A 21,229-nucleotide genomic window follows, 5' to 3' on the forward strand; every position below is an offset into this window, starting at 1 on the left:
GCCCCTCGCCCCGCCTGCAGCCAATAGGCTTCGCGAGGGGCGCCAGGGCGCCAACCCTCGGAGGCGGGCGATCCCCGCCCCTGCTATCACGATGACATCTCCGGTAGCCAATGGGGCGTTGGCGCGGGTGAGGCGGGCCGGGCGGCGCCGCCATTTTGTGAGTCTATAACACGGAGCGGTTGGGTCCGTTCCTGCTATTCCGCCGCCTCCACTCCGTTCCCGACGGGTCTCCTCCCTGTGCAATGGACGGGTGAGTCCCCGCCGGCCCGGGCCTCGGCTCGGGCGGTACCGCGCCGGGGGCCGCGGAGCAGCGCTGCCGGACCTTGCCCGGGGTGCGGAGGAGGGGGAGAAGGCGGCCGAGGTTCGGGACCCGCGCCGGGGGCTGGGGCGTTACCTGAGGGGGGGCGCCGCGGGAGCGGCCGGGCCGCCCGGCGGAGGCGAGGCGGGAAGGGGAGGGGGCGGGCGCCGGCGGTGCGGGAGCGGGGGGCGGGGGTGGTCGGGTCTCCTGCGCGGGCCGCCCTCCCGGAGCCCCTCGCCGCGGGGGGGGGGGGGGAGCGGGGGCGGCCCCTGCTCCGCGGCCGCCGCCCCGACGCGGCGCCTCGTGCTCCCGCTCGGTGCCGGGGGTCCCGCCCGGGGGGGGGGGAGGGTCGGGGTCCCGGCGACCCCCGCCAGGGGCCCGGGCGGCGGCGAGCGCCGCGTGGGCGTGCGGCTGCGGGGGCCGGGCCGAGCACGGCGCGACTCGCCCGGGCTGGGCGGCGGGGCGGCCCCGCGGGGGCGGGGGGCGGCGGGAGCGGGCGCACCTGGCGGGGGGGGCGCGCCCGGGGCCGGCAGCTGATTCACGCCGGGGCCTCGCTCCTATTGTCTGGCGGTCTGGCAGGCGGGGCGGGGGGTCTGCCCGGGTGCTCTTTTGTGAGCGGGTTCTCGGTCCGCACAACTTCTGCGTCCGTTCCCGAGGAGCGGTAGCGCTGCGGGGGCCGCATCGCGGCGCGACCCCAGCCCCGCAGGTGGGGCTGCAGCGGCGGCGCGGGGCTGCTCCGCTCGCCCCCGTCCCGCTCCGCTCGCCCCCCAGGTGCAGCTTCCCTCCGCGACGCCGTGGCTCGGGGGGGGCTTTTCTAGAGCGGCGCGGATTTCTCCTCGGTCGCCAACTCGCCCGGCGCCTCGCTTCGGAAGCCTTCGCTTTAAACCTGACCGCTTTTTCACGGCAGCTCTGTCAGACATGAGGTCTCCATGTTTCTCCGGTGTCGTATGGCGTAGCTTTTTAGCGATCCGATCTTTGTTTCTTCTCGAGCGCGGTAGTTAAAACACTTCTGAAGGCCTCCGAGTAAGCGGTTTGTTTTCCCAGAGCCTTAAGTACGGGAAGCCCAAATTAGTGCCTCCTTGCTTCTTGCCTCGGCACACTGGTCTGGTGAGAATTAGGCGTAGTCACATGTCTGGTTTCTTTACACGATGGAAAGGTGGCGTCTCAGTGTTGTTTTCATCTAAAAAAAAAAAAAAAATCGCGTATCTTATTAATTTGTACAGATCAGGGTGCAGTTCAGGTTGCTCTGCTTCTTTTAACAAGTTGCTCATCATGTTGAATGATATTTAAGAAAAATCTTCAGCGTGTGAGATCATACATTCTAATGACAAAAATGGATTTATCAGCTGTCTTCATCGTAGTTCCTAGGAAAGCTGATTTGCTGTGTATGTTAAAATAGTTGTTGTTTTACTGTAGAAATTTTAGTATAAGATACGAGTCTTAATTATCCATTATCTTTCGAAGATCTTGGTGCACGTTGTTTACCCTGTGAAAGCTGTCTCCTGTTGAAACTTCAAGAGCTGCTCTGGAAATGGTTTTACGTTTTTGCCTAGCTGGCAGTGAGCGGCCTCTCTGGCCACAGGCTTCTGTCTGCTTCTCCGGCCTAAACCGATACCTAGCTGTGCTTTTCAAATGATCCCGTTTGAATAAGTTTCTTTGTCAGTACGTGAGGAGTTCATATGGGAAATGATGCTTTGGAAAATTGCCTAGAGGTTATACTGCTGCTGCTTAATTTTTCCCCTTATTGCATAGGAATGATCCCATTCCATGTAAAAAGTAATTTTTATAAAAGGCTTTATTGCCTGTTCTTTCAGAAATGAGAAAAGTTTTAATCCCCTACTTAAGGTTGACATAGGGCAAGCGAATGAAACTTAAGATACGATAATGTATTGAGGGGGTGTGTGTGAGAACTGGAAATATATTGCACATTCCTTGAATAAAAGTTCTTAAATACCGTTGGTGCTTGTTTCATGTGGTATTTGTTATCAAACGAGTTACAACAATATTCCGGGAATCGATAATTCTTGGCAAATAAAGCAGCTCTTCCTCTTGGATAACTTTAAATGCTATCCCCTGTTAAGGCTACTTTATGTAAAACATTTCCTGTGAGTGAGGCCCACGAGAGGAACAGGAAGCCAGAGAAGTTGCTCGGGGGTAAGTTCGAGAGTTTGGGAAACTTGGGAGATTCCCTGTTCTTATTATGCTTTGCTGGAAATAATTTTTTTTAAGGTTATGCAAATCACTGGGTTAATGTATGTATTTTAACTGAAGAAGTGTGTACTCGTAATTAGTAATTCTAATAGAGTGATTAGAATTCTTTGAACTAATATGTGCAGATGGGTTTAATTAGTTCATTACTGCTGGCCCTCGAAGTTCAGCAAAACCCATCTGTCTTCGTTGGTGACCAGACACCGGGGGATTGCGAAGCCCGGCGGTCTCGCACAGAGCGTCCTTTAAGTAGTTCACTTGGAGAAAAGAAACTATCGCGTGGCTTCCTGGCAGCAGCCGTTGGATCAGACTGTAACTCCAGCTGTAAATTGCTGGGTTATGATGACATGGCAGGTTGGTTTTGAAGAGGAAGTATGAGGAGCTGAGCTGGCCTGTGCTTGTGTTACGGCTTATTTGTGAAGCTGGTGAAACGTGAATGACTTAATAAGATCGAGCAGTATTTAATTCCCTGAAAAGCTATGAATTGTTGCAGGAGGGTAGGGAACGAAGAACTAGTAAAGGCAAGTTCTCTGGCATTAAATCCCTGTAGAGTTGTTCTTGAGTACTTCAGGTTTCGTATTGCTGTTTTAAGAACGACTGCCCTGCCTTCTGCTTCTCTGCCATGTTTCCTTAAAGTTGCTGCAGGCCTGGTGGCCACTTTTGGATCCTTTACTCTGAAATGATGGTCAGCTGTTTGAAAGATAGGAGTTGAAACAGGCGGTACTGCATAGCTCTCAATCTAAAATGATCATTTCTGCTCTCAGTTTTACGTTGCTGCTTTACAGTAGTTTGGAGTTCATAAAAAAAGATATAATCTTCAGTGCGAGGGTATAACTGAAATCCTTAGACTGCCTTGAGCACTCCCGCAAGAGAGAGTAACATGTAGGTACTGTAATTCTCTGGAAGGGACCCAGGTAGAATAAGCCAAGTCGTAGACAAGTCGTTCTGATTCCATCAATGAAAGAAGTTGCTGTGAGTAGATGTATGCTGTGATATATAAGGTTTGCTGCTGCTGAGAGCTAGCACGAGTTGCTTGAGGTACAGCTAACACTGTTTTTCATGCTAGTTAATCAGGAAGTCTCATTTTAGGAGGTTTAAGCACATATGGTAGAGTTTAATAACTTTTTTCCTTCAGATCTGTGTTAAGAAAAGAAATAGTATTTTTCCCGAAGTAGAAAAGAATTGCCAGAGGAATCTTGTGTACAGGCATACCCCAGCCGGGGAGCCGCCTGGACCTCTCCACCGCCGTTTCTGATCGCGCTGTCGGCCTGGCGCTGGCCTGGCCGCAGGGGCGTTCGCGTGGCCGGAGGGCTGCCGCAAGCCTGCCGCGGGCTCTCGGCCTGGCCGAGAGCACAGCCCCAGCTCGGCCTGGCATGTGCCTGTCTGTGGCGCCGCTGGAGCTCTAGCGTTAGTCGTCTCCACCAGTGCCTCGATTTCCCTAGAGATAGCCTCTTTACAGCCTACGGGGGTTACTCCTCTGGATAGAAGGTTGCGAAGAATTGCGGAGGTGAATATTGGTGGTGGAGTTGACTCCTGACCCCTTTGCCCTTGGTTTAGGCGGAGGTGGTGGTCTGCTCGCATCGCTTTCCTGTGAAGGTCGCTAGGCCGCGTTAACTGCGGGTTGTGGTCCCAGTCCCCTGCGGTACCCTGGCAGAAGGAGCAAGCTCCGCTGTAGGAAGTGGGAGAGCTGCAGTTTTCTGGCACTGCTGGGTCTTGGGTCTCCACCATCACCATCTAATAATTTTCCTTTGTGTAAACTGTCCTTGGCTCACTTGCAGAGACAACTGTGCACTTTGACTTGCTTTTTTCTTACTACTGTAAACTATGCTGGATATTTGTGGCAAACCTATCTAACTTTTTTAATCCTTTTCTTTCTTTTTTCTACAGCATTGTCCAAGATATAACAGTTGGTACAAAGGTAGGCACTTCTCACTTTTTCTCTCTTTTTACACTGCTCAGCATCTGACCTAGTTTTAGCCTCACCAAATGTAGATCTTCGGCTTTAAAGGGTTATTTCTGGTACCACGTAAATTGGTTTTAACCAGAAGGTAATACAGTTTGATGTGCATTTAAAATTTTTATTATGGCTCAGCATTTAGCTCTTGGCATTTGGACATTGATTATCAACTGTCAGAAAAGAACTTTATTGCATTTAGAAACAGCCCTTTCCCCTGCTAAAATGTCAAGCCATGCTTGTTATTTGTGTGCTAGACAGTGCTTCTCAATGGAGAAATTGGTCCTTTTTCTTTTTAGAACTTTATTTCCTTTGTTCATGTGAATTCCTGTTCAGTTATATGTCAAAGATCCTTCTGCCACAAAAAAATTGAGTGTTTAGCTGTTGATTTTTCTCTTGTGAGTACAGTAAATATGACCTTTACCCTTCTAGTCTCAGGTTTTGAAAGTGCAGACTTAGCCCTGAAACTCAAAGTGCTGACAGGAGCCTCCTTATCTGCCGCGCGTGGTAATAGGCTGTTGTGTTCACAGGATAAAAGCTCATTCCTGTGAAATGTTAAACTGGAATGTGCAGGGTAGACTGGCACTCCTTCATGTATTAAAGGTTTTTTATTTTACTTTGTGAACACTGTAGCTAATGCTTTGGGATCAGGATTACAGTAAGTTCAGCTCTGCGAGTTCTTTTTATTAGATAGTGTGTGTGTGAATGTTGGCCCTCGGTAGTAATCTGACAGCTTTTTTAATGGCCTGAATTGTGTGTTGTTAGCGTCTTCATTATTAACGAAGAAATAGAGTTGCGTGTGGCAACTTGAATAGGCTGGTGAAGTGATGCAGCGTGTGATAGGACTAATTTGAAGTAGAGCTGAGCTTGTGTAGCGTGACCTCTGTTAGGCCTGCATAAGTGAAGTAGGAGCGTTAGAGAGAATTTGGTCCTAGACAGCAAATAGCTTTTTGTATTGGAAGTACAAAATTAGACGTGGCTGCTGTTGACCACAGGCATGTTCGTTAGTGCTTTAGGGTTTCTGAGAAGCATTGAACGTGTGAAGAGGCTCTGTTTAATGGCTGTAGGGCAAAGGTCACTCTAACTTTTCCTCGTATGAGAATCTGAAATTTTAATTAATCGTAGTGCCATGATAGTGTCTGGTTCTGGTTGAGAACGCTGTCTACTTGCAAGGATTTCAGTTTGCCATCAGAGGAGGAGGAAGAGGAAAGGCTTGAGCTGGGACAATAAGGTTGGTTAATGGTTCATAGCCATTATAAAAGGTGGACTAAGTCATCCCTTGACCTCTGTAGAGCAGTTTGATACAGCATCTTCTAGTAAACTGATTAATCTAGGTAAAAGTCCCCTCAGTTGGTTTTAACAATGTGTAATTTGTAGCTTTAGCTTCCTGCAGCTTTAAGAAGTGGTTTTAGATAACTAAACTTGACCAGGAAGCTTCTGAAACTGTAATTGTAGTCCTCGGTGAATCTCGAAAAGCTTCAGGATGTGGTATTGCGTGCCTCATCGCTCCCGTCTGTGGGGGCGATTTCAGCCCCTAGTGCAGTGCAGTCAGAGGTCTGAAACGAGGGCTGGGAGAAAACCCATCCAAGCGCTTTCCCTCCTCGCCCAGGACAGAGCTGTAACCGCGATCGTGCCAGTCGTACAGTGGGGTGGGAGTGGTGAGGCAAAGTGTGCATCAAAAATGAGGTTTCTCGTCAAGTCAGACGAGGCAGGTTTTGAGAAAGTTGAATCAAAATTTAGAGTGTGGCAGAAGCAAAAAGGAAAGTCGAATCATCTTTATAAAGGTAAGTTTTTAAAATTATTTTTGACATAGCTACGTTATCTGATTATGTTTAAATAAGACATTGAATATGCCAGTGTAGATCACGTAATAGAAGTATATTCTTTAATGTTGTTGTGTAACATGTTATACATGTCGTGGATTTGCTTAGGTAAGTTAGAATCCTGTTTGCGCAGGGCTAGGAGCAAAGTGAAGGCTTCTCTTACGGCCGCGTCCTCTACGTGGCTGTGTGCAGGTCAGCTACGTCCAGACAGCGTCCCCATACTCTGCTGCTTCTGTACTGCTTAAGATCCTCTGACTGCAGGACTCCTGCACAGAGAGGGGTGCAGGCATCTCTGTTTGAAAATGCTGTGTAATCAAATCATGTATCAATTGCTTCTTAAAAGTACTTACCTGCGTGGTGAGTGTAAAACCTCGTTGGCTGCGGCTCTTCGGAAATTTTGCTGTTGCTTTTGTGTGTTGCTTCCACTTCAGTCTGCCCTCCTTTGGTTTGCCCATAAGCAGTTTGAAGGGAGTGCAGAAGGTTTCTGTAATATCACAGAAGCATTTCAGTGTTGTCTTTACTGAAATAACTACAATGATAGAGCTCTGTTCATCCATCAGCATTTGTTTGATCCCTGGGGCATCACTGAAATCACTTCAAGGATTAACTGATTTTCCCCCCTTCAGAAGCAGATGTTCTTTATGATTGCTTGATAACTTAAAATAATGCTGCGGAACTGTATTTTTGTGATGTACTGACTTTCATAGAAATGAGATTCAGGTGGAGATAGAACTGCTTTGTTAGTGTCTGTTTTTAGAGCTGTGCTCACAAGACAGCTTGCTGGCTGCGCTTCTAAATTAGACATGAAAATTTGAGCTGGAAAACTGTTTTTAATCTGAGGTGTAAACTTATTAATTCTTGCCATGTATGTACAAAGAAGGTAGCAACAGCACTGCATCCAGTTTGTTAACCTATTGGAAGATTACAGTCCCCAAAAGCTGGCAGCTCTTGTCGTACTTTAGGCAGTGCGTTACTGAGACACCAGTAGACCTTTTCAATGTTCTGTTGTTGACTGGAATGCCCCGAAGTTGGAGAATTCTCAGGCAAGTAGGAAAAGTGCCTCTAACTTAAAACTCTGTTGAGCAAATCGTCAAAGATAACTTAGAGCGGCCTCTTGGTTGTCTTCCCGCTGTAAGTGTTCCTGGTTGCTAAGTCTGACTTTGAAATTGAGGACTTTGTGAAAGTATGTATCAGTTTGCTCTCCGTTATGATTTTAAAAGGCAGGGTGCTGGCACCTTTTTTTTAGGATTTTCTCACATCCTTAATTTACATATTAAGGGTATTCACACCCGCTTCTATTAATTGTTCTGAGGTCTTTGTTATATTTAGGTTCTGTAACTTAAGACTCGTAGAATCATTGAATCATAGAATGGTTTGGGTTGGAAGAAACCTTTAAGATCATCTAGGTCCAACCTCCCTGCCATGGGCAGGGGAAAAAAGAAAAAAGTAGTCCCCAGGTGTTCTCATGGCTTGCTGCTTGAGCACTGTACTGCCTGATGGTCCTGCTTTTGATCAGGACGGTAACTGTAGTAGCCGTTCGGGGCTACGCGTTTACCCAATGCGCAGGCTCTTCGGTTTAAAGTGTGTGAATTTGTTCAGGAAGCTCATTACAGTTCTGGTGTGGGGCTCTTGATGCACAGCCTTCTGGAATGTCCTGCAGATTAGAAACACATGATTTAAGACTTATTTCTTCCCATAATTTCATTGCTGTCTGAAAAGGAAGTATGGCCTTAAGATGGAGGCACTGTGTTTGAACTCTGAGGTACTGGGCCTGACCCCTGCAGTTGCCTCTTCTAAGTAAATTGATCAAGATCACTCTCTGTATCTCCTTTCCCTTTCTTTAATTTGCCTGGATACCACTGTCTCTTCGGGCTGTAATGGTTTCTGAGCAGGACCGACTTATTAGAAAGAGTATGAACTACGATATGTCATTATGCTTTAAGTGAAGTTGCATTTCAGTGATTGAAAAAGTCTCAGAATAGTTTAGGTGTTGAATAATCTCGTAGTTTCTTGGTTAAGTTGGGCTCTTTTTGAAATATGATGCTTCCAGAAAAAAGTACACTTCTGTGGCATTTGAGAAGTTAATTTTTAAAACGGGGTTTGCTAGAGTGTGATACAGGCTGACTGCATAGAAGTGATTTGTGATCAAGCCAGGATCTTTGCCATGGGAACAGTAATTATGGCTTCAGGCAGCAGGCCAAGAATGTTGTGAGGAAATTCCAGTCCCCTCCTATGGCTTTAGTTAGAGGCTGCAACAAGCTGGCTCTTGTGGCCGCTCTAACAGGCATGATCACGCATGTGAGCCACATGTCGGCGGCAAGGTACATGGATGTCTTCTGGCAAGCATCGTGTCAGCCGCATTCGGTAAATAGCTTGGTCTAATCTGTGTTAGTGTTGCACACGGGTTTTATGCACCTGTGTCTTCAATTTACAGATAACCGTCCTTCGCAGGGCAATTGGTAAGCCCTCTGGTTGGGTTATGGAAACTGTTTAAGTCTGTATTAAGTTTAACAGGAATTTAAGCTATTGGTTGAAGCACAGATGCTAATCAAGATAGCTACTGCAGGCTTATCAGCTATTAGATCTGTTTAAAGCAGTTTCTCCATCACATCTAAACCAATTTTTTTTGTGGAAGCTAGCTCAAATTACTTGCACTTGGAAAGGAAACAAGCTGTGGCTCGTGTTCTAGATGAAAATGAAATTGTGTGAGACTTCCTAGAAAATGACCAGTTAATAAAATGGTTGTAGAAAATATTCTTTTTTAACCTCAGGCCTACTTTGCCCTCAATCTGTGCTGATTTTAAAAAAGAGCAAAATATTGAACACATGAATTTATTCAACGTTATCTTTTTAATCCCACAAGCGTAGGGATAGGCTCTGGTCTCTGAGTCACTGCCATCTGTCTCAGGTATTGTCAAACTGGAAAAGGTACATGTGCTGGTGCCATGTTTCTTCTCTCTCACACTAGCAGGAAAAGTAAGCATTATTTAATTTCAAATTCTGTGTGCTTCTGGTATAGCTGTCTTTCAGGCTTCATATGAAAACTTGTTGAACACTGTGCTTAGTTCAGCAAGTGCGTTTTGGTAATCCCAGTGTAATGATTGCTCGGCGTTTGCCAAAGCAGATTGTAGTTATTACACAACTGCAATTTAGGTGAGATTGAATTAGCGTAGAGTTCCTTCTAAACCTGCGTGTTCAATGTGCCATTTTACAGATTGGGTCACAAAATGTTCTCCGTAGGTTCCATTTTCCCAGAGTGACTCATCCAGCAGTATTTCTTTCTGATCGTGTTTGTGTTAAGCTGTACCAAGGACCTGTCTGCCCCACTGCAATGATTTAAAAAGCTCAAGGTTGACTACTAGTTAAGTTTCAACTTGGGAACAGTATATCATAAAGCTTGGGTGTGTGCTACCCTACAAAGCCAGAATGACTGCATTACGGCAGTACTTGGAGTTTAGGAATTTTGGGCTATTTAAAATGGCCCCACCTTTTATTTGCTCAAAGGGCAGGTTTGTTTCGCAGGGTGTCTCCATAGTAGCAAAGACTGAGAAAGTCAGGGAGGGGCTGATGAGATGAGTGGGTTGAGGATCCGGCTTCGCTCTAAAGCCAGCGTGAGCTCGTAATGCATCTTATTGCAAAATATCACGTCGAGTTGTGTGAGCAATTGCTTTAATGCAGTGCTTAAGTTTCTAGTGTCTCTTAGGAACTCAAAAATCTATCTGTATCCTACAGAAATGGCACCAGCTATTGTGGCAGTGTGTATGGTAGGAAAATAATTTTCCAATGCCCTAAATTCTTTGCAATGCTCTGACCAACTAACCTAGTTCCAAAGATGCTGAAAATGTGTGTGTGTATCCAGTATGCTATTGTGAATCTTAGTGGGAAGTTTACTATGCTGGCTCTTTTGTAAAGGTATTAGACTAAACCTTGTCCAGACAAGAGTGAGGTTATAACAACTTAAAAAGCCGTAAGGGATAGGTGACAAGTGGTTGCTGGCCCCAACTGAAGAGAGCGTAGTTTAAAAAAAAAAAGTATGTACTCTAAGCCTGCCAGATAGGCTAATGCCTCCACCACAGGTTCGTTATGTCGGTGTAATATGCTGACTGCTGGGTTGGATTTAATTTGATAAATGATAGAGGGGTGCAGTGAGCAATTGGGCGAACTAAAAGGATTTCTCCCCCACCTCCTGCTCTTGGTTCTGACGGGATTGCGAATTGCCTGTCTCAAACAGGGCGCAGCGGAGGGGCGAGCGACACGGCACTGAGCTGTAGCTGCGGCGTACGGGCCGGTGGGACGGCAGCGTCACGCTGCGCTTAGCAGCCGCCTCGGAGGCTGCAGTCTTCAGCATCTTGAAGTTATTTTGTGTTGCTCTTAACTTTCCGATTTTACCAGGACTGAAGGAGGACGCAGTTGTGTTCTTCAGAGACGTTTTCACAAAAAAAGTCGACTCACACTTTCTGTTTGTGACCCAAGTTGGAATGTTTTTCACACTGCTCTACCTTTAAATGACTAAAGAGTGTTGGAGGCAGGAGGGGGGATAAGAGGGACATGTGGGGGTAACATAAGGGAGCCTTGCTGGAAGTGAGTCTCCTTTGGAAGACAAGGAAAATTGGCATCCTTCTTCCTAGTAGTTTAAATTTAGTTCCATTCCTAGCTCTTGAATCTCTCGGCAAAAAATGCTGGAATGCAATATGAGTGTGAATGATGATGTCATCAGGCTGGATTTCTCTTACTAGTTTCTTCACAAAGCGATCCGAGCTGCAGACCCAAGTATCAAAGTACATTCTTCCATTCCTCTGGGGCTGAACTCGTACGGAGCCCCTGAAGCATACTGCAGAGACGCTCAGTTCTTCCTGTGCTCCAGGAATTTTTTTTGCTTCTTTCATCAGAGCAAAGGGTTTGTGTGAGCTTATCAATGATTTTTGTGTCATTTTGTGTGTAAAATATTATGGTCGTCTTTTACTGGGTCCAAAATCTTTTTACAAACGTAGGGAAAGTGAAATAGAAGACCGATGCTTGCATGCTCTGGCCAGGCAGAGTTACAAGACTTGTGACAGAGTGGTTTTTTTATCTGAACTTAAGAAAAGCAGACCAAGGACTTACAACAGTACAGATTTTTCTTGGTTTATTTTCAGAGAGGGGTTTTCCAGGTGCGGTTGTTACCTGCTTTGCTTTTTGTAAGTGCGTGTTAGGTGATGGCCTGTATGCCTCCTAAATCTCTCTCTTCCTCGCAAGGAGGGATACTGCTAGCCTTCATCTGTTTAAATCGTCAGAGCAGCGTGAGGGGCTCCATGTCCAAAGGCAGAGTGCTGTTGCTGTGTGGGATCTCCTTAGGGAGCCAGGGAAAGAAAGAGTTTTTCATAGATCTTGGGCTTGGCAAGCCTGTAGCTTGCTGGCCTTTCTGGTCGTTGTCCTCTTCCTTACCATATGCCCTGTCTTTTTGCCATTGCTTTAACTTCGCTTTCTGCCTGTAGCTTGTTGCTTTCTGAAAGTTGATTAATATCACCTGTTTGTCTTGAAATTAGTATTTTCATGGTGGTTTAGTTTCTATTTGTTTCTAGCCTTTTGCACAGGCAGAATGCAGTTGATTTATTGTAATCCATTTGAAATAAGTGACTGGATCTTAAGTAGATAAAGGATTTTATGAGGTAGCTGAGAATTTCTGTAGTACTTCTGGGTGTGCTGGTAGAAGCTGAGACAATCTCTGGCTTCATTCCAAACTATGGTAAAGTTTAGGTACAATCCTAGTGAAAATGAGACCATTTATAGTTTTCATATGAATTACAAGTTGCTTTTTAAGCTGTGAAAGCCCAGACTAATTCAAAATTCTTAGAACTTTTTTGTTAAAACTTTAAAGCAACAAAAGGCTTAGAGTTTGGGGGGTGGTCAAAAAGATAACTTGGAAAAAAATATGAGATATTAGAATTCTACCTTGCAGCAGACTCCCTTTCTCTAATGCAGAAGAGGGAACTAAAGAAGTATTTATAGCAAGACTACACGGAATATGGGTGTTTTATTAAATTAATGCAGCTTGAGCAATAGACCTTTTGTAGCCACGAGTGCCTCGGACAAAAGGAGGCTGCGGTCATAGAAATGATCCCAGGCAGTGTTTTACCTGGTACCGGTGACTTTGGTGGTAGGAACAGCCTTACCCCGGTCTAGGTAAGATCTGGTGGTGTAACTTCAAAAGTGGTATTTGTTTTCTATAAACAGAAAGAGGAGATTTGTTAGTTCAAATGAAGAATTGTATGTAGAGCAGTGTAACTGCTAGCACACTGTTGCTTCTGTTAATCTTGTCATAAAAATACCAGCTGCAAAAGAATTAGCTAAACAGAAATGTCAACAGAAACTAATGCCTCTTGTGAGCAGGGATGTGAACTTCAGAGTCTGAAGAGCTGCCTCTCGAGCGAAGCACTGCGCAGCCGGGCCTCCCTATGGTAGTCGGGGAATAAAAAAAAGGTAGAAAAGTAGTGTTGTGGGTTGATGCTGGCAAGCAGCCGAGCACCTGTGCAGCCGTTTGCTCACCTCCTCCCCTTCTCTGGGTTTGCATAGTTTTAAATTTAAATAAAACCATACACTACTTCAGAATCAATAGCTTTTGTACTGGCTTTTCCAATATAATTCAAAATACCCAATGGATAGGTTGTTTGTGAGAAACTCTCCTAAACCTTATAAAACAGCCAGGCTCACTTCAGTTCCTCTGGCTCTACTGAATTAGGATGCTTGGTGTGGAGCATTTGAATTTATAACATGGTTTTAAAGCTGCTTCATGGCTTCTAACACGGACAGAAAGAAAAGACGTTAGAGTCTGGAAGGAGATGATGGCAGTCACTGCAGGTGTAAAGATGGGCGATTGGTACGGGCTCCTGCTGGAGTTCCCAGTACGAGTGCAGGTTCATGGAGCGCTTGTTTCCAGTTTGCCTCAGGTTAGGTCATTCCCAAAAGCAACCGTCAGTGGAGATTTCTTGTGGCTATCCGAGATCAGCTCCAGCAGTACCGGAGGAAGAACAAGCGCTGATGAAAAGCCGTAGTCGATGCGACTGCTGTCTGCTGTGGGCAGCTTGGCCGCGCCGTCCGTACCCGTGTGCGATGGCAGCGCCGCGTAACCAGCGTAGCTCCTCGGAGCCTTGGGCGCGCTCCTCTTGGGTTTGCGCTTTGAAAGCCATTCTTTTAAAGGGCGTCTGCCTGGAATGATTTTGGTATAACTGTACGGTACTGTGTGTGTGCTGCCTGTAAACTTCCTTGTGTAGAGAAAGGACCTTGGAATAATTACAGTTTTCCAACTGCTGCAGTGTTCCCTTTTCGTTTGCATGCACTTCCAGCTGGGAAGCTTACAAATTGACTGCTGCTTCTTTTGATGTCGAACAATCATCCCCCTCTGCCTCCTGGCTCTGGTCACAGTGGGCAGCGTAGACCGTCTCCAAGATAACAGGGGAGTGGATTTGAAATTGCGCTTTCATTAAAGAAACAGCGACATGTGGAAACCAGCAGCAACGAGCATTCCTTGTCAGAGTGCCCTGCAAGTCAATTTTCAAATGTGTGAGAAAATGTTTATTTTAAACAAGCCATTAGGAAAGTTAAATTCAGGAAATTTAAATTCTTTCCATAATAGTATAAATGTTTGGTTTTCCAGTTTATAGTTTCCTAGTGTTGCCTCCATGAGAGCCAAATATGCGGCTTGTTCTCCTGGCGTTTCCATGATGGGTCGCAAGGCTGCCCGAGCGTGCTTGCACAGACCCATTGATTCATCCTGGGAGTGCTGGAGTTCCCTGTGTTCAGAAATGTACAAGTTGTCATTTAGGGACATTTCTTTACAAGTTCAAGGCCAAGTAGGGCCTGGTGCAGGGGGTTGCATGAGGCCAATAAACACTTGTCTGCATTGGTAGGGCTTCTGTTTGCTGGTGGCTGGTTCTTGTAAGTAGCTGCCAGCGGTAGCCCAGGCCGCCGAAGGTAAAGCCATACCTGTCGTGGTTGCAGTGGTTCAGGCACAAGAGCCTTTCTACAGTAAACTGGTGGATTTTTTTTAGCCTTGGAATTATGCATTAATTTGAGTCATCAAAAGGATGGGATCACAGTCTAATAGCTTCCCCGACTAGACTAGCTTGCCTCTTGCTGTACTCAGGAATCCAAGTGCTAATTAGAACAGCTGTTAAAAGGCCAATTCCGAATTACTACGCCCTGTTAGAAGGAGGCGACCTCGCTGGGTGCCCGTAGCCTTTGTGGAACCTGGTCAGCGCTTGCAGGTGACCAGCAGCAGCACAGGGACCGCGGTTTTGGAACCTGGCCTAATTTCTTGTATTCAGGACATCAAAGTCCTCGCGCCTGTCTTTGAAGAGCTAGCAGTGAGCAGTCAGACAAGAAATTCAAGATTTGAGGGGGAAAGAAAAAAACCCAAGCCCTGTGTCTGTAATTCGGCGTTCTGGGGCTTCTGGTGTGACCTACTTTTCCAACCTGTTTGCTGGGAGGCTGAGCAGAGCGCTTTTGTTGTCCTGCAGATATTGTTACTGCAGGTGCCACCGGAGACAGGGCATGGTGGGAGGTAGCCTTTCTGGTGGCCACCGTGCGAAGCGGGGTATGTTTCCATCGGAGGGGTGGGAGCTGGCCAAGGCAGGGATGAGCTCTGTTCTCTTTTCCTGGGGATGAAAGCCTTTGAGTGTGGCCTTGCTGTGTGAGAGTAATGTAGAAAATGATGAGAAAATGCTTTTATACGTTGGATTTATATTGCCATGCTTGCTCACAGTTTACAATGGGATTTGAAGTCTTCTATGCAACTTGTTTGAAATGAAGCCATACTGATTTTAAGCTGTATTATGTATATAAGTATAGATTGTGCTAAGAAGTAATTTGTAGTCTTGTTTGCTTTTGTCTTGGTAGTGTTTTTCATACCTCCTACTTGGGTTAGAGTAGTCTTGGTCAGTTGAGGCAATTTGGGTGACTTTACAGGGAATGCTGTAATGAATTGAACCACATGCATTGCGTACGGTAATCTGTTCCATAAATCTGTTTGGCTTTATTTGCAGAGAACGGAGGAGAAGTGCCAGGCTCCTGCAATTCAATAACTTTGTGCGAATAGATGGAATTACACCTACAGCTACTAAAAAGCCTAGAATAAATACATTTGTGTCATTCTGCAATACCACTTTGCTTAGGTAGTCTAATTCTAGTAGGAATAGCTTGTTATAGAATTTTTTGTCAAATATTTTATTCCTCCATAGAGTTGGAATGCACAGTGCTGCAGTAAGAAAAAGCAAAGAATCAAGATGTTGGGATACGCTGTGCTACTCACAGCTTTTTGTTTTGCTGGCTTTAACGTAGAACAGCCCCTAGGGGGAAAGGCGATAGAGGATGGGATTACAGAGATTTTGTACCTGTGGTACTTGGGTTTCTCCCCTTCAGGATGCTAGTCTGTATTTTGACTTAAATGCACTTACTGAGACTTTGTGGTACTGTTGTCCTAGAAGTTGTTGCTGCTTTTCTGGGGACTGTGGCTAGAAATCAACAAACCAGTGATCAGACTATTTTGTACTAGAATCCCAATTATTATGTGTGGACCTATTTCTGCTGTAAAATTTGACAAGTAGCTTTTTGCTAGTAGCTTTACTTTCCTGATCTGCCCGTTTTTGGGATAGGGAGGGGAAGAGCTTCATTTCTTTCAGGTCTCAGTTTCTCCAAGTTGCATATTCTGCTTGTAACTGGAAAATACACATCTTTGGTCCATAATTGCCAGGTCACACGCTGACAGTTTTGGCCAGCTTCTGATAACCTGGCTTTTGCTTAAGACTTCCTTATTCCTGGTAACCCACAGTTAAATAATCTCTGTCCTCTGAGTGCCAGGAGGCCTATCTGTTTTGCTGTTCCTGATCAACTACAGTGTTATAGCTTAACCCAAAAGAATGAAAATCTTGTCTGATACGAGTAGTCAGAAATCTGCTTTGTTAGGTACAACAGGAGAATGTGAATATCAATGCACAATGCTGCATTTAGTGGCTTCAATTCAGCAGCGCTTCAGCTCCTAAGATTCCTAATGCGCAGCTGAAAAGAGATATTGGATAGTGCTACTCAGTTACTAAACTGGATCGTACTTATATTTAATTTATCATGGAGGTGAGGTTCACTGCCCACTGTCAGTGTATTTTCACTTAACTTCTGTGCAGCTTCTCTACACCTTAATCTCAGTTCTGCTTTAGGAGTACCTGAATAGAATTTAGTAAAAATGCTGTCAGTTTACCTTTCGTCTTTTCTTTTCCAGCGGGGATCTGACGAGCTTTTCTCTGCTTGTGTTACTAACGGACCCTTTATCATGAGCAGCAACTCTTCTTCTGCAGGTAATATTGCCTATAAAAAAGAACAGCAATCAATAAGTATTGCAAATACTATGATGAGGTCTGGTTTTTCCCCACTTAATTTTAAAACCTCTTCCGTTTTGCTGTAAACTGTTATACTTAAAGCACAATTGAATTTCATGTAGGGTTATTTTGGCCGCATGTAGTAGTTGGCTGCTATTTGGGAGTCTTACACCATCTAGAGGTTAGCAGTCCCACCCAAGACAGTATCCTTGGGTACGCAGTCCAGAATTTTGCCCTCTGTGCTTGTCAGTGCCTTGAATGGTCTTACTTTGAGCTACCGTTGTCTTTTGAGTCCCTTCATGCTCTGCCTGTGGCCTCCCTGCCAGACTGCACCACTCGTGTCTGGTGGTGTGCTGCTGATGGTCTTTACCATATGTATAATCCAGCTGATCTAAACCTACGGTTTGGTTCATATCTGTTTTAATATCACTTGCTTTTAAGACGTCCTCATCAAACGGCTTCATTGCCAAGAATACCAGTCAAAGTGAAAAGGAATAAAATGGCAATCTAGAATTAGTGGCCTAGACCTACACAAAGCACCAGTGTGGGTGGGTGTGTACCATAAACAAGCTGTAAAACGGCCACTGGGGAGTTGATTCCATTGCAGTGGCGTTCAGCTATGTCACTCGCATCGTGTAAGTTGGGGAAAAAAAGGGGGGGGGGAAGCCATGTGTCTTCAGACTCTTGTTAAATTAAACTATGGAATTTCTCTGTGAGAGAGAGTGATAACTGGATGGGGAGCACAAACTGCATGTCAAAAGTGGTTAAGTGTGTGCATATTCTTTCAAGCCCACTCTAATAAGCAGTAACTCTTGCTTTTTACAGCTAATGGAAACGACAGCAAAAAATTCAAAGGTGATAGTAGAAGTGCTGGGGTCCCATCCCGAGTAATCCACGTCCGTAAACTCCCCAGTGATGTCACGGAGGCAGAGGTCATTTCTTTGGGCTTACCTTTCGGCAAGGTCACCAATCTTCTAATGTTGAAAGGAAAAAATCAGGTATTGTCTGTATAATTGAAAGCAGGGATTGTGTCAAAGACTTCATGAGTTTGTCATCAGTAGACCAGATCCAAGTTGTTTAAACAACTGTCATGTATTAGGAGTCAATAACTTCTGCGTAGTATTATTTTACTTCTCCATGATTATCCCATGAGCTGTAGAAAATACTATTTTCAGACTGTACAAGGAGCTAAGTCCATAATTATAGGTTGTCACTTATAATTAGCATTACGCCTGGTTTTTAAATTACAGGCCAGGTAAATTATTTGGACAGCAGTGACATGAGCTGGCCTTTTTCACTCAAGCCAGCTTGACAGTTGAGTAATGACCAGTGTAACTTTGCATATTAAGGACACCTTTACAGATACAATAAATTAGCTGGGTAAAGCTAAAACACTCTTGGGTAACGCAGAAGGTGTGCGCTAATTTGGTAACTAAAATTGTCTTACAAATTAAGGAGTAAAAAAGCAAGCCAACTTTAATCATCGCTTAAAATACTATGTTTTTAATCTTAATTATGAAAATGTGCCTCTGGTACGTTGCATGGTGTGATTATGTATAAGTGCTTAATGTAATGACTTGCTCCAATCCCTTACGTTTTTGTTTTGAAGTAGAGAAGACCATTAAGGTATGGAACAGTGAGTGGGCTTACTGCTCTGTAGAGAAATACGGAAAGTTGCTTAATATAAGTGTTTAGAATCTGGATTATTGCTGTGTTCTTGCAGACGCTTCTGTCGCTGCCGGTTTCCTAAATATGTGTTGCACGGAGATCTTAGGAGGAGACTGAAACATTACCTACATTAAGTCAGTCTGGACAGCGAAGATCCTCATTTGTTCTACGTACAGTTGGTTCTTAAACAATTCTGTGTACAAAAACTTGCATGTAAATGCAGTTGTGAAAATCAGATGCAGTTACGTTTCAACTGGAAGTTCCTCCTTAGGTTATCATCGTGCAGTGCTGTCAAGTGTTAATGCCGTCTCCTAGCGTGAGCCACTTTTTTAATATTTCACTGTTGGATTTGACTTCTGCGCAGGCTTTCATAGAAATGAATACCGAGGAGGCAGCCAACACCATGGTAAACTACTACACCACAGTCACTCCAGTCCTTCGAAGCCAGCCCATCTATATTCAGTTCTCCAACCACAAGGAGCTTAAGACAGACAACTCTCCAAACCAAGCAGTTAGTTTTTGTTCTTTACGTTGTCATGCTGGTGGGAGGGACAGACAGTTCTCTGCTACTGTTTTGATTTGTGCTGCTGGGGTAGGCCTGGGAGGGTTTTGAGGTTCGGTTTAACTATCAAAGTGCTAAACAGAGCATACGAGCTTCTAGCGTATGGAATAAGGACTCCTGTGATAGCTTCTATCCAAAGTCTCGGCAGGCTGTTAAATGAGCTGCTAAAACTGCCTTGGTGTCAGGGGAAGAAAACGCATGGTGAACGTGAGAGCATGAGAAGCGGTGGTTTAGCATTCTTTAGTTGAACTGAATACCTATCTTAAAGACTTGATTACTAGTCCTTTAGGGCGTTTGTTTCTCATATTTGAAAGATTTATATAAAACGAAGCTCTGATGGGGCAAAACTTGTGTCTGCAGTAGAGCACAATGTGTTGCTGGTAAGTGCTAGCTTTGAGGCAGGCAGCACCTAAACACAGCAGTTGTTAAGGCTGTGGGCTGTCTAGAGTTTCTGTGCAGGATACGCTCTGCATAGGGTAAAAAGTTCCCTTTTTCAGCTCAACTCCTCTTGGCAATCTTTCAGGACAGGAACACTGGAAAGAAGGTCAAGTTACTTGTGCCTCCTTATCAGGGATGGCTGCTGAGTACACCCAGCTTGCCTCCTCTCACTTTTCAGGCTGACTTTCATCAGGATCAGAGCATCTACTGCTGTGCAGATGAAATGCTACTATTCGGTGCATTTAACAAAGCCAGAATCTGATGCACAACAGTGAGCACATCAGTGTTATATGCGTGAGGGGGACTCCGCAGGAAAACTCCAAGTCAGTTTTCACTCCTGGATCCCTATAGCAGATGTGCATTAATCTTTTGGTCTTGTCAGCTTCTGTAGTATTCTGGAGATGTGTTCCACCCCAGGAGAGCCTAGTTTTTCCTTTTTTCTAAACAATGGAATAATTTTGCTGCATCGGTAGATGCTGAGCAAGGTTCCAGCAGTAGCATAAGTCCTTCATATTTTATTTAGTTTGTATTTTTGCATTGCCCTTACTGATTGGGGTGCTCTGTATTGTATTGTCCGTGTTTAAAATGTGCTAAAGTCATTGCATCCCCAGCGTTAGGAACAGTAAATTGCTTTCTGTTGTTCTGCTAACTGTTGAGTTCTGCTAGTAGTTTGCAGATAGGAAGCTCGAGAAAAGCTGAATGTGTATTTTTGCAAGCAGAAGTGTTGGTCTAACAGAGTGTTTGGTTCTGCAGCGTGCCCAAGCAGCTCTGCAAGCAGTGAATTCTGTTCAGTCTGGAAACCTAGCGCTGTCAGCCTCTGCTGCAGCAGTAGATGCAGGAATGGCAATGGCTGGCCAGAGCCCCGTCCTGAGGATCATTGTTGAGAATCTCTTCTATCCTGTCACTCTAGATGTTCTGCATCAGGTAAAACATGTCACCGCAACGTCTTGGAGGTTGTCCTGGAGGAAGGGGTAGCAACAAATAGTGAATTGTTGTATTTGCAATGTCTGTGTTCCAACAGCATGTGTGTTTTATCTGTATAATTCAAGTTCTGAACATAGCTGTCAAACTTCTACTTTCTGGAGACCCTGACACCTACACAAGATTCTTCTATTTTTGGTCCCAATCTGGCCAGGCTTTCAGAGATTTGATTGCTGGTCCATTTTAATTGGATTACAGTCTGGTACAGTGCAAGGGACAAATATTTATGTTTTCAAGACAACTCTTCAAGTTCTGTTTAGGGTCTAGCAGAAGTAGCTGCTGCATGTCCTTCTGCAAGGGTAGGGGAAACAAATACAGTGTCCGGGAGTTATTTAGGCAGTAGCCGACTCGGAAAGTTCCTGCTGCCTGCTGTGCTTGCTTAACTTAATCTTCATGTTTAAAATGCAAGCTTGACTGCATTTAAGAATCCCTGAAATTCTTGGAAAAGTTCCATTTTGTGAAGGTGTATGTGAATCTTCCTGGGTAAGAATTCATAACGAGAACTTTATTAAGGGGGCAGTTCAGTCACCCTGACGTTTTTCTAGGCTGATGCCACGATGCAAGTTGAACAACGCCCACGGTGTAGTTTAGAACCCTAAATTTTTCAGTTGGGAAGCTAACAAGGTGAAAGGATAACTTTTGTTTCTGCTCCTAGTAATGGAGATCAATATGAAATTAACTTACTGGAAATGAGATAACGATATGTAAATATTATCTTGCAGATTTTTTCCAAATTTGGTACAGTCTTGAAGATAATTACATTCACGAAGAACAACCAATTTCAGGCCCTGTTACAATATGCTGACCCAGTGAGCGCTCAGCATGCCAAGCTGGTGAGTAGTATGCTTGCAGCGCTAAACACCTGAGTTACCTTAACTTTTTAGGCTTGCTTTTGTTAATCTAAGATCGATGTTAGAAACTAGCATTTGGGAGTATTTGGTGGTCGTATCA

General features: G+C 44.9%; 1 protein-coding gene across 4 annotated transcripts in view; it reads left to right on the top strand.

The window, feature by feature from the left end:
* The first annotated feature begins 118 nt into the window (after positions 1 to 118).
* Positions 119 to 21,229, top strand: part of PTBP1 (polypyrimidine tract binding protein 1) — a 31,372-nt gene continuing 10,261 nt past the window's right edge. For 2 of the 4 annotated variants that reach the window (XM_082331243.1, XM_082331244.1), the window contains exons 1-7: positions 119 to 250; positions 4,394 to 4,424; positions 16,533 to 16,608; positions 17,455 to 17,627; positions 18,662 to 18,808; positions 20,051 to 20,221; positions 21,001 to 21,111. In XM_082331243.1, the coding sequence (XP_082187369.1) occupies positions 243 to 250; positions 4,394 to 4,424; positions 16,533 to 16,608; positions 17,455 to 17,627; positions 18,662 to 18,808; positions 20,051 to 20,221; positions 21,001 to 21,111 (717 nt within the window). In that variant the 5' untranslated portion in view covers positions 119 to 242. Of the gene's footprint in view, positions 251 to 295; positions 362 to 4,393; positions 4,425 to 16,532; positions 16,609 to 17,454; positions 17,628 to 18,661; positions 18,809 to 20,050; positions 20,222 to 21,000; positions 21,112 to 21,229 lie in introns of those variants that run through there. The other 2 variants (XM_082331245.1, XM_082331246.1) reach the window with 2 other exon arrangements.

The sequence above is a fragment of the Platalea leucorodia genome (genome assembly GCF_965183815.1).
Source record: "Platalea leucorodia genome assembly, chromosome: 21".
Classification (NCBI taxonomy): domain Eukaryota; kingdom Metazoa; phylum Chordata; class Aves; order Pelecaniformes; family Threskiornithidae; genus Platalea; species Platalea leucorodia.